This window comes from Bufo gargarizans, chromosome 9 (genome assembly GCF_014858855.1).
Source record: "Bufo gargarizans isolate SCDJY-AF-19 chromosome 9, ASM1485885v1, whole genome shotgun sequence".
Taxonomy (NCBI): Eukaryota; Metazoa; Chordata; class Amphibia; order Anura; family Bufonidae; genus Bufo; species Bufo gargarizans.
In genome coordinates, this window is record NC_058088.1 from 2,684,507 (window position 1) to 2,702,339 (window position 17,833).

A 17,833-nucleotide genomic window follows, 5' to 3' on the forward strand; every position below is an offset into this window, starting at 1 on the left:
CGGTATTGTGCGTTCTCTTCAGGAAGGAGGTTCAGCGCAGGGTTGTTTTCGGAGATCAGGCGTGAACAGGGATCTCGGGCACGGACGGGGGCCTGACGTGAGACAGGCGAGCGCAGGGGGCAGTCTGAGAAAAGATGGCGGCGCTGAGGACGTTGTTGAGGATACGAGCTGCAGCTGGATGGAGGGCAGCCGGGGGGAGACAGGTGAGAAGATACTGCAGGCCGCCCCCTGTCAGCTTGGGCTGTCCCTCAGAGCGCAGTTACTGTGTGTATGGGACATGGTGGCTGACAGGACATGCTGTGTGTTATACAGAGGGTGAGGTGTCCTGCGCCCTATAAACATACATACTATATGTGCAAAACCCTTCCAACATGGTGGTCTCCAAACCCATGGCTCTGTAGAACCACAACTCCCAGCATGGAGAGCCGCCGGTTGGGTGATGGCTGTGTTTCGTGGTCGCCCATTTACGTGGCCGCTGCAGAGGAACTCTAGAGCCCACCACAGCGTCTCCCAATGATGACCACTTACCTTAAAGAAGGGCTCTAAATAAAGAATAGAAACGTCCCACTAAAGGAGTGTTCTGGTTATATCAAGTTCTCTTATCCACTGTATGGGGGATAACTATTAGATGGGTGGGTGTCCAACCACTGGGCCCCCCTCCAGTCATGAGAACAGGGGCCCCAAACCCCATGGAGCCCCCCTGAAATGAACGGAGCGCTCAGCTATCTCCGGAACTCGCTAAGAAATGAATGGAGCCGCCATGCATATTCCCGCCCACCCGCTCAGTGGTTCACAGGGTTTGAGGTTGTTGTAATCGGTGATCTAATAGTTATCCCCCATCCTGTGAATATGGGATAACTTCATATAATTGGAATACCCCTTTAAGAGGAAGTTCGTGGAATTTGCTGCAAATCTGTGGCACAATCCCCGTGTGTTAAATGCTAATTCTGACCTGGATCCTGCTGCGAAGACTGAATGGAAATGTATGACTATAGTAAAAGATGCCAGAGGGGAAGGAGACTGACTGGAAACGTACTGGGGACTATAGTGAAAGATGCCAGAGGGGAAGGAGACTGACTGGAAACGTACTGGGGACTATAGTAAAAGATGCCAGAGGGGAAGGAGACTGACTGGAAACGTACTGGGGACTATAGTGAAAGATGCCAGAGGGGAAGGAGACTGACTGGAAACGTACTGGGGACTATAGTAAAAGATGCCAGAGGGGAAGGAGACTGACTGGAAACGTACTGGGGAGGGGACTATAGTAAAAATTTACAGCCATCAGGCGAGAAGTAGGCTAACTGGGAATTTACTTAGGATTATGGGGGTCATTTATCATCCAGAAATAAGTCTATATTAAGTCTAAAATTAGTTGTGCCACACTCTGCGCCCCTTCCCCCGGCAGGTCTAAAAAATTGGGTGGGGACTGGCCGGAAGTCCCGTCTCATTTACCATTTTCTATGCCTGTTTTAGGTGTAGAAAATGGTCTAAAGCTACTTTCACACTCCGGCGGGTGAACGGCCTGCCAGATCCGTGCTGCCGCTAGTGCACGCGTGCCGCCGGAGGTCCACTCCAGGCCCATTGACTATAATGGGGACGGGCCAGATTCCCGGCGGCAGCACTGCAAACATGCCGAGAGGTGGCTGGACAAAAACTACGACTGCCTTGCCAGTGAAGCTGGACCCAAAGTGACACCTAAAGGCTATCTGCTATATCTGACTCATTGGGTTAGGGCCCTTTTACACAGAGCGGGGAAGTTGTCGGAAACAACAGAGCGCCGAAAGTGTGGGAGAGCGCACCGTGTGTGCGCGGCCGCCTTCAATTCAGCCCTGTAAACGGGATCGCCCCCCATTTTGGTTCAGTCCTGGGGTGTATACGGTTCATGATCTGTATGCGCAGTGCCAGGGCTGTATATGTTACCTATACTCTGAGGTCTGGGGACACGTGTAGCTAGAATTCCTTTAATCCGGCGCCCACAAGCCCAGGATAGCCATATATTGGTATGGTATGCTGTCTTCCTGAAGGATGAGCCCTCAGTAGTGCCACGTCCAGTAATCCAGGGAGTTGTCCAGCACTACAAAATAATGGCTGCTTTCTCCCAGAAACAGCGCCACACCTGTCCACAGGTTGTGTATGGTATTGCAGCTCATTGAAGTGAATGGGGATGAACCACAGTACCACACACAGCCTATGGAAAGGTGTGGCGCTGTTTTGGGGGTTCTCCAGGATCAGAAAAGCATGGCAGCTTTTTTTTTTTTTTTCCCACAAACAGCGTCACCCCTGTCAGTGAATTGAGTCTAGTATTGCAGCTCAGCTCCATTGCAATACTTTACACGACCTGTGGGCGGGGGTGGTGCTGTTTTTGATTTTATTTATTTATCCTGGACAACCCCTTTAAATGCCGCCGTTCAGGACATTTGCTAGGACTTCACACTGCACATTGGCCTCCGTTATGTGCGGAGTGACTTTGTGTACATACAGCTGCCACCGCCGCGTTAGAAGGTCAGTGACGGGGAGGCTCGCCGGCAGAGCTCAGTCCTGATTGGCTGCTCGCAGGGAGGTGCAGGAACTGGAATTTCCACCCCCCCCCCCCCCCCCATGCCTCGCTTCTATAGACAATTGTGCTGCACGTTTCTCCAGGGAGATCCATAGAGACTAGTGTGACGCCGATTGTCCCTGGGATATGCTGTCATCCTGTGATCGGTGGGGGTCCGATCTGAAGGGGTGACAGCGCTCATATAGATTTGCAGCCTGTAGTAACCATTGTGCGGCAGATCCAGCAATGGCTTCTGATAAGCAGATACGTCTTAGGGCTTACACTGCCCGATGGCGGGGGGGTGGCATAAAGAGCACCAATCGATGATCTAGCACAGGGATCAGCAACCTTCGGCACTCCAGGTGTGGTCAAACTACAACTCCCAGCATGCACAAGTGCTTGGCTGTTCTCAGAACTCCCATAGAAGTGAATGGAGCATTTTGGGAGTTGGTTTCACAACAGCTGGAGTGCAGGAGGTTGCTGACCCCTGATCTAGCAAGTCAATCGGCACTCGTTTAAACAGCCTGAGGGAATCTGTATGAGGGATGAATGATCGTTCGTAAGATGCATCACATCCCCTGTATACACATTATTGAATGTATTAATTAGCCGATCTTCGGCCTCGTAAAAGGGCCCAAAGGCTGGAAGTATGGTAGGTGGCAACCAGTTGTGGTCAGTTCATGTCAGGTGGCAATCTTGTACCACCACGGTCACCAGCGACCTCCCTCTCCAGCTGTCTGCATAGACACTTACAGTGGATATAAAAAGTCTACACACCCCTGTTAAAATGTTAGGTTTCTGTGATGTAAAAAAATTAGACAAAGATAAATCATTTCAGAACTTTTTCCACCTTTAAAGTGACCTATAATCTGTACAAGTCAACTGAAAAACAAACTGAAATATTTTAGGTGGAGGGAAGAAAAAATTAATATGGTTGCAGAAGTGTGCACACCCTTAAACTAATACTTTGTTCAAGCACCTTTTGATTTTATTACAGCTCTCAGTCTTTTTGGGTACGAGTCTATTAGCATGGCACATATTTGACTTCTTTGCAAAAACACTCCAGATCTGTCAGATTGCGAGGGCATCTCCTGGGCACAGCCCTCTTCAGATCACCCCACAGGTTTTCAATCGGATTCAGGTCTGGGCTCTGGCTGGGCCATTCCAAAACTTTGATCTTCTTCTGGTGAAGCCATTCCTGTGTTGATTTGGATGTATGCTTTGGGTCGTTGTCATGCTGAAAGATGAAGTTCCTCTTCATGTTCAGCTTTCTAGCAGAAGCCTGAAGGTTTTGTGCCAATATTGACTGGTATTTGGAACTGTTCATAATTCCCTCTAGCTTCACTAAGGCCCCAGTTCCAGCTGAAGAAGAACAGCCCCTTGGCATGATGCTGCCACCACCATGCTTCACTGTGGGGATGGTGTTCTTTTGGTGATGTGCAGTGTTGTTTTTGGGCCAAACATATCTTTTGGAATTATGGCCAAAAAGTCCAACCTTGGTTTCATCAGACCATAACACCTTTTCCCACATGCTTTTGGGAGATTTCAGATGTGTTTTTGCACAATGTAGCCTGGCTTGGATGTTTTTCTTCGTAAGAAAAGGCTTTCGTCTTGCCCCTCTAACCCATAGCCCAGACATATGAAGAATACGGGAGATTGTTGTCACATGTACCACACAGCCAGTACTTGCCAGATATTACTGCAGCTCCTTTAATGTTGCTGTAGGCCTCTTGGTCGCCTCCCAGACCAGTTTTCTTCTTGTCTTTTCATCAATTTTGGAGGGACGTCCAGTTCTTGGTAATGTCACTGTTGTGCCATACTTTCTCCACTCGATGATGATCTCTTCACTGTGTTTCATGGTATATCTAATGCCTTGGAAACTCTTTTGTACCCTTCTCCTGACTGATACCTTCTAAGGCCTCATGCACACGACCGTTGTGTGCATCCGTGGCCGTTTTCCGTTTTTTTTTTCGCGGACCCATTGACTTTCAATGGGTCCGTGGAAAAATCGGAAAATGCACCGTTTTGCAGCCGAGGCCGTGATCCGTGTATCCTGTCCGTCAAAAAAATATGACCTGTCCTATTTTTTTGACGGACAACGGTTCACGGACCCATTCAAGTCAATGGGTCCGTGAAAGAACACGGATGCACACAAGATTGGCATCCGTGATCCGTGGCCGTAGGTTGCTTTCATACAGACGGATCCGAAGATCCGTCTGCATAAAAGCTTTTTCTGATCTAAGTTTTCACTTCGTGAAAACTCAGATCCGACAGTATATTCTAACACAGAAGCGTTCCCATGGTGATGGGGACGCTTCTAGTTAGAATACACTACAAACTTTGTACAAGACTGCCCCCTGCTGCCTGGCAGCACCCGATCTCTTACAGGGGGATATGATAGTACAATTAACCCCTTCAGGTGCGGCACCTAAAGGGGTTAATTGTACTATCATATTCCCCTGTAAGAGATCAGGGCTGCCAGGCAGCAGGGGGCAGACCCCCCCCTCCCCAGTTTGAATATCGTTGGTGGCACAGTGTGCGCCCCCCATCGGGCCCCCCCTTCCTCCCTCTAATGTTAGAAATCGTTGGTGGCACAGTGTGCGCCCACCATCGCCCCCCCCCTCCCTCCCTCTATTGTAATAAATCGTTGGTGGCACAGTGTGCGCCCACCATCGCCCCCCCCCTCCCTCCCTCTATTGTAATAAATCGTTGGTGGCACAGTGTGCGCCCACCATCGGCCCCCCCTCCCTCTATAGCAGTAACAACATTGGTGGCCGTGTGCGGCCTCCCATTCCCCCCCCCCCCCCCCCCCCCATCATTGGTGGCAGCGGAGTTCCGATTGGAGTCCCAGTTTAATCGCTGGGGCTCCGATCGGTAACCATGGCAACCAGGAAGCTACTGTAGCCCTGGTTGCCATGGTTACTTAGCAATAGTACAACAGTAGAAGATTCATACTTACCTGCTTGCTGCTGCGATGTCTGTGACCGGCCGGGAGCTCCACCTACTGGTAAGTGACAGTTCTTTAGCAATGCACCGCACAGACCTTTCACTTACCAGTAGGTGGAGCTCCCGGCCGGACACAGACATCGCAGCAGCAAGCAGGTAACTATGAGTCTTCTACTATTGTACTATTGCTAAGTAACCATGGCAACCAGGACTGCAGTAGCGTCCTGGTTGCCATGGTTACCGATCGGAGCCCCAGCGATTAAACTGGGACTCAGATCGGAACTCCGCTGCCACCAATGATGGGGGGGGGGGGGGGATGGGAGGCCGCACACTGCCACCAATGTTGTTACTGCTATAGAGGGAGGGGGGCCGATGGTGGGCGCACACTGTGCCACCAACGATTTATTACAATAGAGGGAGGGAGGGGGGGCGATGGTGGGCGCACACTGTGCCACCAACGATTTATTACAATAGAGGGAGGGAGGGGGGGGGCGATGGTGGGCGCACACTGTGCCACCAACGATTTCTAACATTAGAGGGAGGAAGGGGGGGCCCGATGGGGGGCGCACACTGTGCCACCAACGATATTCAAACTGGGGGGGGGGGTCTGCCCCCTGCTGCCTGGCAGCCCTGATCTCTTACAGGGGAATATGATAGTACAATTAACCCCTTTAGGTGCCGCACCTGAAGGGGTTAATTGTGCTATCATATCCCCCTGTAAGAGATCGGGTGCTGCCAGGCAGCAGGGGGCAGTCTTGTACAAAGTTTGTAGTGTATTCTAACTAGAAGCGTCCCCATCACCATGGGAACGCCTCTGTGTTAGAATATACTGTCGGATCTGAGTTTCACGAAGTAGCTCATATCCGACAGTATATTCTAACATAGAGGCGTTCCCATGGTGATGGGGACGCTTCAAGTTAAAATATACCATCGGATTGGAGAAAACTCCAATCCGATGGTATAAAAGAACTCCAGACTTTACATTGAAAGTCAATGGGGACGGATCCGTTTCAAATGGCACCATATTGTGTCAACATCAAACGGATCCGTCCCCATTGACTTGCATTGTAATTCAGGACGGATCCGTTTGGCTCCGCACGGCCAGGCGGACGCCAAAACGACTCTTTTTTTCATGTCCGTGGATCCTCCAAAAATCAAGGAAGACCCACGGACGAAAAAACGGTCACGGACCTACGGACCCCGTTTTTGCGGACCGTGAAAATAAACTGTCGTGTGCATGAGGCCTAACAATGAGATCCCTCTGATGCTTTGGAAGCTCTCTGTGGACCATGGCTTCTGCTGTGGGATGAGACTAAGAAAATTTCAGGAAAGACCAACTAGAGCAGCTGAACTTTATTTGGGGTTAATCAGAGGCACTTTAAATGATGGCCGGTGTATGCTGACTCCTATGTAACATGATTCTGAATGTGATTGCTTAATTCTGAACACAGCTACATCCCCAGTTATTAGAGGGTGTGCACACTTATGCAACTACATTATTTTATTTTAGTTTTTTTTGTTTTCTTCCCTCTACCTAAAAGATTTCAGTTTGTTTTTCCATTGAGTTGTACAGTTTATAGGTCACATTAAAGGTGGAAAAAGTTCTGAAATGATTTATCTTTGTCTCATTTTTCATCACAGAAACCTGACATTTTAACAGGGGTGTGTGGACTTTTTATATCCGCTCTATCTGTGGTTCTTATTAAAACACAGTTTTTCGTTTGTTGATCGGAGGCTCCGTTCTAGAGTTATGACACTTTTTTTTTCTATAATGAGCAAATTAGGCCTTTGGTGCAACCAAGGCGTCGCCATTGCTCTCGTTGTACATAAACTCCACTTTTCTGTGGCCAGTCCCTCCCCGGCTGCTTAGATGGACAGGACCAGGCAGTTGCATAGCAGCAAGGACCGGACTGGCCACAAAAAGGAGTGGCACTTGGGTGCAACAAGAGCAAACGTGACGCCCTTGTCTATGCAGGGAGGTCGCTGGTGACATAAATTCCCTTTAATGCGTCTTTCTTCCAAAGAAAGGTGGGAATGCCAACCAAAGCTAAATGAAGGGTGCCCCTCCTTTTTCGCAATTGGCACTGGGGTCTCGGCACCCAGACCCTCACAAATGTAACCTTCGACATAACTCTGATTTTCAGAAGGCTCCTATTCTCTTGGGGTCTGACTCCTGGCACCCCGCCGACCACAGCGCCAGCCATTGTATAGTGGTCATGCTTGGTATTGCAGCTCAGCCCCATTCACTTGAATGGCCATGTAACTGATGAATGTGACGTCACTGGCCTAGGAAGAAGCTGCTGCCTCTTCAAACAGCTGATCAGCGGGGATACGGGGGTTCGGACCCCCACCGATCAGATATTGATGACCTATATAGGTCTTCAATATATAAATCCCAGAAAACCTCTTTAAAATGAATAGATTGTTAATGTATTCACCATCATGGGCAACATCTATGGCTGACTATCAACCATTTTCTTGGAGACCTTCCACCGGGCAGCCCCTGCAGTGTGGTCCATGTCTCTCATGTCCCACTGAAGCTTGTGGTACTGGGCGTTGTATGGACGCCATGACACAAGAATAATATTCTAACGTCACCTGGACCCGATAGCTGCTGATTCATCAGATGGTCATAGAAAAGCATGTATAGGGAGAACCTTCAGGAGGAAAGTCCATAAAATCTATAGGTATTCAGATAGGCACCACCGTGACTATGCCACAGCCGTGAAGGAGCAGACCATGAGTGGTGCCTCCACCCACAGTCCTCGTCATGCAGATGGTGACTTACCTGTATTTCCCTGTATCTGGCAGGTCATCTGCTCCCGCAGCGAGTTCACGTCCCTGGAGGAGAAGCCTCAGTTCCCTGGAGCCTCTGCTGAGTTTGTGGACTCGTTGGAGTTCATCCAGCCCAATGTCATCTCTGGGATCCCCATCTACCGGGTGATGGACCGTCAGGGGCAGATTATCAACCCCAGCGAAGACCCCAACGTAAGGACCTCATTGTCTTTTTTCGTTTCATGTGTTGCATGGTTTGTACGGCTTGAAAATGGTGAAGTATTGAGACGCAAAGCTTATTAGAAAGGTGCCGAACTGACAATGTATCTTTATTAAAGGGTGTGACCCACTAACATGAATTATCCGTGGGGGGGGGGGGGGGGATGTTTGCCTACAAATTCCTCGTTCTCCCTCCATTGGTGAACTCGTAGACCTGATAAAACAGCGTGAAAAATGTCATATTTGTCTCATTTCAGCTCCCGAAGGAGACGGTCCTAAAGTTTTATCACACGATGACGCTGCTGAACACCATGGATAGGATTCTGTATGAGTCTCAGAGACAGGTAGGTGGATTTATGTCTGACACTTGTAGTGCTTGGGAGGTACTGGTCCTCCGGTGGAGATCCAGCAGGTGTTGGGGCTTCCTGGGAAAATAATGCAAATTGGTTCTCCGCCGGAAGGAAGAAAAACTCATCTACTGTAAGGCCTCATGCACACTAAGGTGTGTTCTTTCCGTGTCCGTTCCGTTTTTTTTTTTTGTTTTTTTTGCAGACCGTATGCAAAACCATTCATTTAAAAAAGTCAGCAAAAAAACAGAAGTTACTTTGTATGCATTTCAATTACGTATGTCAGTTCCGCGAAAGTATAGAACATGTCCCATTATTGTCCGCCTTACGGACAAGGATAGGACTGTTTTATTAGAGGCCAGCTGTCCCGTTCCGCAAAGTACAGAAAGCACACGGATGTCATCTGTATTTTTTGCAGCTCCGTGTTTTGCGGATCGCAAAATACATACAGCCGTGTGCATGAGGCCTAAGTCAATGTCTGGACTATTAAAGGGGTTTCTCAGGGATTTATATATTGATGACCTATTCTCAGGATAGGTCATCAATATGAGATTGATGGGGCTCTGACTCTGCCGATCAGCTGTACGATGAGGCCATAGCACTCGCACGCCTTTTTCTAGACCAGTGAAGTCACGTTCGTCAGTCACATGACCTAGGCACAGATCAGTTCCATTCCAGTAAATGGGGCTGAGCTGCGATACCAAGCACAGCCACTATACAATGAACGGCGCTGTGCTTGGTAAACTGCAAGGAGGCAACAGCACCCACATGAGCTCTGCGGTCCTCTCAAACAGCTGATCGGCTGGTCTCGCATTGATGACCTATCCTGAGGGTTGGTCATCAGTATATAAATCCCAGAGAACCCCTTTAAGAGTACCTGTACTTTCCTTGGAATTTGAATCTTCGAGAGAAGAAGCCAGAGGATAAAAGTCATAGTGGATTTACTTTCCAGAGCCTATGTGCAAAAGACAGAGGCAGGACATGGTCTCTGGGTCCTGTGTAATGCATGTCTACACAACCCTGAAATCTGTCTCATTTCTCTGCGGCTAGAGACAGATTTGACGTAATAACGTAGTATAAAGTGAGACCACAATTTAGGGCGTTTTTAACGGGGTAAGACAGCATTTTCTGTTAACTCTATTCATGCTTTACTTTATTGACCAGTCCAACCAAGTCTCCCATCTGTAGACGATGCTGTTTCTGAGGTTTTGCTCCTCATCGGCGCAGAGAAGGATCCTGGTTGGCTCGGGGAGACGCTGTAGATATGCAGCTCCTGGGACCAGAAACCTACTCTGAACTGACCAAGAACCCAAAAACAGCCCTGGGGAGCTCTGGTTTGGCTGATATCTCTAGTCGTGGTTCAAGGCTCTGCCATAGGTCACACATCTTCTTACAGGTCATGTACCTTCTGGAGGAAAACTCTCTGCCCACGTCTGTCATCTTGTGGTCGGGGCAGACTGTATGCTGGGATACACACTTTGACCTGTGCCCGCTCCAGTGATTGTACCAGACTCCACTCCGACACTGATCTAAAAGCTCATCGTTACACTCCTGTCTCGTAGGGAAGAATTTCTTTCTACATGACCAACTATGGAGAGGAGGGGACGCACGTTGGCAGTGCAGCGGCCATGAAGGACACGGACCTTGTGTTTGGGCAGTATCGGGAGGCAGGTGAGAGGCTGTCTGTAAAGCGATTGCACGGCATACACTGTATGTGAGCCTCTTGACGTGCCATGCTTTCTCTCTAGGAGTCCTGATGTACAGGGGGTATCCTCTTGATCTGTTCATGGCACAGTGCTATGCCAATGCCTCAGATCCTGGCAAAGGAAGACAAATGCCTGTCCACTATGGCTCCAAAGACCTGAACTTTGTGACGATTTCTTCACCATTAGCAACACAGATACCACAAGGTGAGGACAGCGCGACCACAAAGCCTTTCCTCCTTCTAGTCCTTGGTTATTATATAGTGTTCCATGTTGCATCCACTTCTCCTCACATGTCTAAAAAAGTGGGAAGGGGACGGGCTACATTTACCATTTTCTATGCCTGTTTTAGGCGTAAAAAATGGTCTGAACGTAACGCAGCTAGGAAGTTGTCTTACGTTTAGAAGGGCAGATGTAGACGCTGGCGCCTCTTCATAACTCTGGCAGATCCACTGCCAGCCATGGGGCTTAATAAAACCGGCGTCTAAAACGCTGGTCTAAATAAATGTGCCCCATAGTGTATATACCTGTGTAGTCCGATCCTGTAGTAATATTTCCCTTATGTCTTCTACTTCGGCTTAAGTTATCCAATGTACATAAGCACAATCTAGGGGACACATGGAACAACGTATGAGACTATTAGCACGATCCGACTACACAGAATCTGTTGTCTGTCACCGTGGAAACGCATAGTCTACATAGGAGCTGTACAGTAGAACAAAAATTAAAAAGATAATATAATTAAATGAGTTTTCTAAGACTAAAAGGGGTCGTTTACCTTGGTGGGTTTTGGGAAGACCCCCCTGCCCATACTTACCTGCCCCCCCCAATTGCTGGGTCCCAGCTCCTTCGTCACACAAAACTCCTTTAATTAAAAAACGTCTTTCATTTTGTTTCTACAGCGCCTGTGTTATCCCTGCACTTAGTCCACTAAATCGCACTAAACTTCATGATGTTTCTGATGTAAAAGCCACCCTCTTGTTTTCTCAGCCGTGGGCGCTGCCTACGCCATGAAACGGGAAAATGCCGACCACGCTGTCATCTGCTATTTTGGTGAAGGAGCTGCGAGTGAAGGAGATGCCCATGCCGGTTTTAATTTTTCTGCTACCTTGGAGTGCCCTGTGCTGTTCTTCTGCAGAAACAACGGATACGCCATATCTACTCCTACCTCTGAGCAGTACCGGGGGGATGGCATCGGTGAGTGTGCACCTTGGATCTATCTACTGTCTAGGGCGCAGCCTGTATGGCGGCACACAAAGTCCCTAAGGTTTCCCATGATAGACTTGCAGAGACTTTGTGTACTGCTACGTAGGTCCTCCGTGTGGCACTATATTCTCCCATAGAAGCAGTACTGCAGAATACCGCCATAATAGAGCACGCAGTGGAACATATTACCACTTCTATAAGCTTTGCGATAAAACTAGATGCACAGAACAGGCCCACAGATTTATTTGATGGATTCATAATATCCCGGTGTGGCCGAGACCTTCTCTGTTGCTCTTTGTTTCCCTGTACAAACCTCTACTCGGGCAATGGGGGATTTTATCAGGTTTTCGGTCTTCCACAAGTCACAGTCTTTGGCACAAGCAGCATTTTGTGCAAAAATGTCCACTTTCACACCACATTCACCACTTTACCCTGCTTTCACACCTGAGCGTTTCTCAAACGCGCGTTTTTATGCGCGTTTTTTGTAATAGTAAACGCGCGTTTGACGCGCGTTTGACGCGCGTTTGTGTGATTGACTGCAGTGTCCTATGGCCACAAACGCGCGTCAAAACGCCCCAAAGAAGCTCAAGTACTTGATTATGCGTCGGGCGTTTTACAGCGCGATCGTACGCGCTGTAAAACGCCCAGGTGAGAACCATTCCCATAGGGAAGCATTGGTTTTCATGTGTTGAGCGTTTTACAGCGCGTTTGAACGCGCTGTAAAACGCTCAGGTGTGAACTTAGGGTTAGAGAAAAGTGAATAGGGCTTAGCAGGAGGGGCATGCCCTTCCACAGCCCAACAGATTTAGGGAGCATTCACACGACCGTGTTGGTTTTGCGGTCCGCAAATCACGGATCCGTGTGTTCCGTATGTCTTCAGTTATCTTTCCGTTCCGTAAGTCCGTTTAATTTGGACACGGTCCGCATAAAAATGAAATGGGGTTTCCTAGAATGTTTTCAGTCCAGGGGTCTGCCGGACCGCTATTTGCGGGCAAGTATAGGACATGTTCTAAAATAAAAGGAACGGACACACAAAACGGACAGCACATGGATGACAATGAAAGGCATTCCGCAATTTTTGCGGACCCATAGAAATGAATGGGTCCGTGCATTGTCCGCAAAAATTGCGGAACGGACACGGAAGAAAAACATGGTCGTGTGAATGCTCCCTTACTATACTTTGTCAGAAACCATTAGCTGGCATAGGTTTGTTTTCCTGGTGTACAGATTTCCAGAAAGATGCGCCAAATTTATTACGAGGCCTGCGCATCTTTAGGCCTCTTTCACACAAGCGAGTTTTCCGTTCGGGTGCGATGCGTGAAGTGAACCCATAGCACCTGCACTGAATCCTGCCAGTGGCAATGGGTCTGTGCACTAGGCCTCGTGCACACGGCCGTTGTTTTGGCAAACGGCGGTCCGTTCCGTGGTCCGCAAAAAAATATATAACATGTCCTATTCTTGTCCGCTTTGCGGACAGGAATAAGCAGTTATATTAAAGGCTCTCCGTGCCGTTCCGCAAATTGCGGAACGCGCACGGACGCCATCCGTATTTTCTGGATTTGCGGACCGCAAAACACACAACGGTCGTGTGAATGTAGCCCAAGAGTATTGTTTTTTTCACACATCAGTTTTGAGAATCGCAGCATGTTCTAAATTCAGCATTTTTCACGCAGCCCTCGCCCCACAGAAGTAAAGGGGGCTTTAGTGAAAAACGCATTGCATCCGGGTGCAGTGCGTTTTTCACTGATGGTTGCTAGGAGATGTTGTTTGTAAATCTTCATATTTTTTTTTTTCACACACGTGAAGAACCCATCAAAACTGATTGATTGCCCCTGCGCAGAAAAAACACTGAACACACTCGCAGACAAAACTGACTGAACTCACTTGCAAAATGGTGCGAGTTTCACTGAACGCATCCTGAGCCAATCCATATCGCTCGTGTGAAAGAGGCCTTAGAAATTTGTTGTGTCTTACTCCAGTGCATTTTTTCATTAAGATGGGCATGTCAAATGCCAGTCTTGAGATTTTTGCTTAAAGGGGTATTCTCATCACGCAATTTCATACTTACCTGCTCCCGGCCCGCTGTCCACTTCCTGGTTTCGGCAGGGGGCGGGCTCCATCTTGATTGAAGTCTTCTCCCGGCCGGGCCGCGTGTTGGACTGAACGCGCATGCGCCCTGGTGACTTCTTCCTGGCAAGTATACTATACTGGCCAGGAAGAAATAACCATAGCGCATGCGCGGCCTCGGCGTGCGCTTTCGGGACTGCGCGCGGCCGGGAGAAGAGAAGTCGTCTGCGCAAGCGCGGCCACCGCGTTTTCTGAGAAGAGCGGTGGCTGTAACGAGGGGAGACGGAAGACAGTCAGGTAAGTATATGTTTATTTTCTTCTAAGGGGTAGGAATTAGTTAATTAAATATATTTAGAAAAATGATCGCTGTTAAATCATTAACAGATTTAACAGTGATCATTAAGATGGGAATACCCCTTTAAACTGGCACCTTGGGAAAGGTTTCCCTTCTCTCCTGTGCTATTCCCATGTTGGATGGGTAAACACCACTGTGTATGTGCCTATGTTGTTAAGCAGGTGGCAGTGTCACACCTTAGGGCGTTTGTCTTTGTCCTCAGAGCTGCTCTTCATAATTCGATCTTTCTTTTGGTGCTTTAATATGAAAGACAATGGATAAGATTATGGTATCTGTTTTCTCAGCCGCCCGAGGTCCTGGTTACGGCATCATGTCGATTCGAGTGGATGGTAACGATGTCTTTGCCGTGTACAATGCCACCAAAGAGGCAAGACGAAGAGCAGTTGCAGAGAACCAGCCCTTCCTCATAGAGGCTATGACTTACAGGTAAGTAGTGCTATCTTAGAGGTAGGTACATGTCTTGCCTGCATTACATGATGCTGATTAAGTCTCAAAATGATTATTGAAGGATCGGACACCACAGCACCAGCGACGACAGCTCTGCCTACCGCTCTGTAGATGAGGTCAACTACTGGGACAAACAGGACCATCCCATTTCTCGACTTCGTCACTACATGATGAACAAAGGCTGGTGGGACGATGAGCAGGAGAAGATATGGAGGAAGAAGTCACGGAAAAATGTGAGGCTCGCTCTGACCCTGGGCTTTACGCCTTTGATTTGGCACTGCACAGGGCTCTTCACCAGCTGGTATTGCACTGTGGTCTGCCTGATACCGAGGGAACACATGGAGCTCCCTGTGTGAATGGAGCAGTACTGTTCACAGCCTGACGACCGCTCTATACACTGTGGGACTGCAGAATGCAGCGCTTGGCTATCTCAGTCCCATAGAAGTGAATGAAGTGGTGGTCACACATGCTCAGTACTTCTCCATTCACACAGGGGACCCTGGATCTCATGATTAGTGAGTGTCCCATAGGTTAGATCTCCAGCGATCATACATTTATCACCTACCCTATGGATGGGTGATACATGTTTGTGTGTCAACACCTCTGATGCAGTTGACTAGATCCGGTTTTAAGTTAAAAGGCATCTGTCGTCAGATTTCTACCTAGAACACTGGCTGACTTGTTACGTGTGTGCATGGCAGAGAAAATGATGTTTAAATGTATACAAATGAGCCTCTAGGAGCAACGAGGGCGTTGCTGTTACACTTAGAGGCTCTGCTCTCTCTGCAACTGCCGCTACCTCTGCACGCCTGGTCCTGTTAATCATAGTGCAAAGAGAGCAGAGCTTCTAGGTGCAATGGCAACGCCCCTGTTGCTCCTAGAGGCTCATTTGCATATATATTAACACATATGAACATGGGACCAACACAGATGCCTTCAGCTGCTAAGCGCACATGTAACAGGTCGGCCAGTGTCATAGGTACAAATCTGCTGACAGATGGGCTTTAAGACAGTCATGGTTCCCTAAAAATCTTAAAACTAGCCAGCATAATTGAGGTTCCCCCCCCCCACTGGTGTTTGTGCTACTCTTTCAGCTAAAAGATGTTTAATGACTTGTGAAACTCTATTAATAGATAATGTGCCAAGTTATTTATATATATCTCCTATCCATGAGACCCCCAGTGGTTGAACCCCCCACCAATCACTTATCCTAAATCCTGTGGACAGGGGATAAGTCTATAACTTGCACAACCCTTTTAAGGGACATTTTGGGCAAAACATATGCACTGTGTTATGGCTAGTACAAGGCCCGAGGTGCAGTGCATGACATTGTATCGGTTATGCCCAGAGTATTCCCATTTTATATGCCAGCACTTCATGATCAGTGGGGTCCAACCTCTGGGACACTTACCGATCCTGAGAATGAAGAGGCTGCAGCGCTGCTTTAGTGCTACATCTCCTACGTTTTCCCTGTGCAGTGGACTCCTAGCACCTAACTGCGGCGCATGGATTTCCCTGCTCCCTGGCCGGATGCAGCTGCCCAAGGGGAAATGGTGAAAGGCAGGCAGCGCTAAATCACCACTGTGGCCTGTTCAGAGGTCGGACCCCCACTCATCATAAAGTGATGGACTATCCTAGCAGTGCGCTGTAAAACTGATGTCGCACGTAACCTTTTTATATATAGTCAGATATAAAATGCACTACATACGAAGGGGCACATTTATTAATACCGGCATTTTAGAAGCTTGGCTTACGGTTCTTTGTGCCTGAGCCTAAGCCCCCCCAAAGTCCCTATGTGTGTGTTTTTGGCATAAAGGAGATCTAGAGGATTTGAGCAAACATTTTTTTTTTTGTATTTGTTTTATTGGAGTATCTAAGAACTTGGCAGCCGGCAGTAAACCCCCTGTCGTCAGAGCAGTTCAGAAGGAATTCAATCAGGGATACCTGCTAGTGAAGGCAGCGTTCCGATGATTGCCGCCTACATTGTAAACCTCTTTAGAGGTGTGAAGCCTGGTGACAGATTAAAAAGCAGGGACTCTGTGGACTCCTAGTGAGGGTGTGAAGGTAACAAAGCCTCTTTCTTCCTGCAGGTTATGGAAGCCTTTGAGCAGGCAGAGAAGAAACGCAAGCCCAGCATCGAACACATATTCACGGATGTCTACACCGAGATGCCGCCACGTCTGAAGAAACAGGAGGAGTCTTTAAAGAAACATCTGAGGGTTTATGGGGAGCATTACCCCTTGGACAGCTATGAACAATAAGCGCAGCCCGGTGCGGCAGAGACATGGCTCTAAAATACTGTTACCCTAGGATCCCTGTTACAGGCAGCAGCAGCAGCACACTCCAGCGGGGTCTCCTCCTCAGGGCTGCCATTTCCGTCTTTTTATTTTTATGGGATAATTACTGATTTCTGCAGGGGTCTGTAAATAATAGGAGAGTTTTAAAGCAGGGAGGCATTAGGAAGTAGAGGAACCTCCTAGCTGGAGCCTGAGAGGGGCAGTTATAGATAGCGGGTGACATTGTGTAACGTATTCTATAAGAACGAGAACACTAGCTCTAACTAATGGTGGAGGAACTGTATGACATTGCAGTGAATAAATGTCTCCTGGTTTGGGGCAGCCGCTTGTCTTTCAGTGCATTCTTGGGGTACTCCAACCCTAGTCGTGTTTATATGTGCAGGGAAGCCACATTAGGGCCACTGAAAACGGCATAGGGGTCCCCCCCCCCCCCCCCTTATTGAAAGATGTTACGTACGCATCATGATATCCTACAGCAGGAATCAGGCAACTTTTGGCATGCTAGCTGCTGTGAAACTACAACTCCCAGCATGCACACTTTCTTGGCTGTTCTTGTAACTCCTGTAGAAGTGAAAGGAGGATTCTGGGAGTTGTAGTTTCAGAACAGCTGGAGTGCCGGAGGTTGCTGATCCCTGTCCCACAGTAGTGCTGATGTAATTTCAGGAGGAGGGAAACGGGTAAGTTTCCAAAACGCAGTCCCAGGATGTCAACTTTTGCTTCGATGCCACAGCAGCCAATCGCTGGCCGCAGTGGTGACCTGCTCCTCTTGCATCATGTCAAATGGTCACGTGATGCAAGGAGGGGGGGGGGGGCAGGCAGGTCAACACTGCACCTAGCGATTGGCTGCAGCGGCGTCTTTACAGAAGTTGACATCCTGAGAGTACAGCCGAGGCCGGGGAGAGAAGGAGCCAGAGCCAGGAAGCAATCGCTTGGCT

The 17,833-nt window shown here is 48.6% G+C and overlaps 1 protein-coding gene across 1 annotated transcript; it reads left to right on the top strand.

Annotated features, from left to right (window-relative positions):
• The first annotated feature begins 49 nt into the window (after positions 1–49).
• BCKDHA (branched chain keto acid dehydrogenase E1 subunit alpha) lies at positions 50–17,219 on the top strand. Its single transcript, XM_044305918.1, has 9 exons — positions 50–203; positions 8,294–8,470; positions 8,734–8,820; positions 10,386–10,494; positions 10,572–10,733; positions 11,517–11,723; positions 14,439–14,580; positions 14,663–14,834; positions 16,692–17,219. Exons 1-9 carry the CDS (start codon positions 135–137, stop codon positions 16,860–16,862), a joined length of 1,296 nt encoding a protein of 431 aa, XP_044161853.1. The 5' UTR covers positions 50–134; the 3' UTR covers positions 16,863–17,219.
• Positions 17,220–17,833: the final 614 nt, after the last annotated feature.

Excerpts from the sequence above, each read along its gene's own strand:
- BCKDHA (XM_044305918.1), top strand. The coding sequence starts at position 135 with ATGGCGGCGCTGAGGACGTTGTTGAGGATACGAGCTGCAGCTGGATGG. Across the intron at positions 10,734-11,516 it reads AGCAACACAGATACCACAAG|CCGTGGGCGCTGCCTACGCC; the intron begins GTGAGGACAGCG and ends TTGTTTTCTCAG. Across the intron at positions 14,581-14,662 it reads ATAGAGGCTATGACTTACAG|GATCGGACACCACAGCACCA; the intron begins GTAAGTAGTGCT and ends TGATTATTGAAG.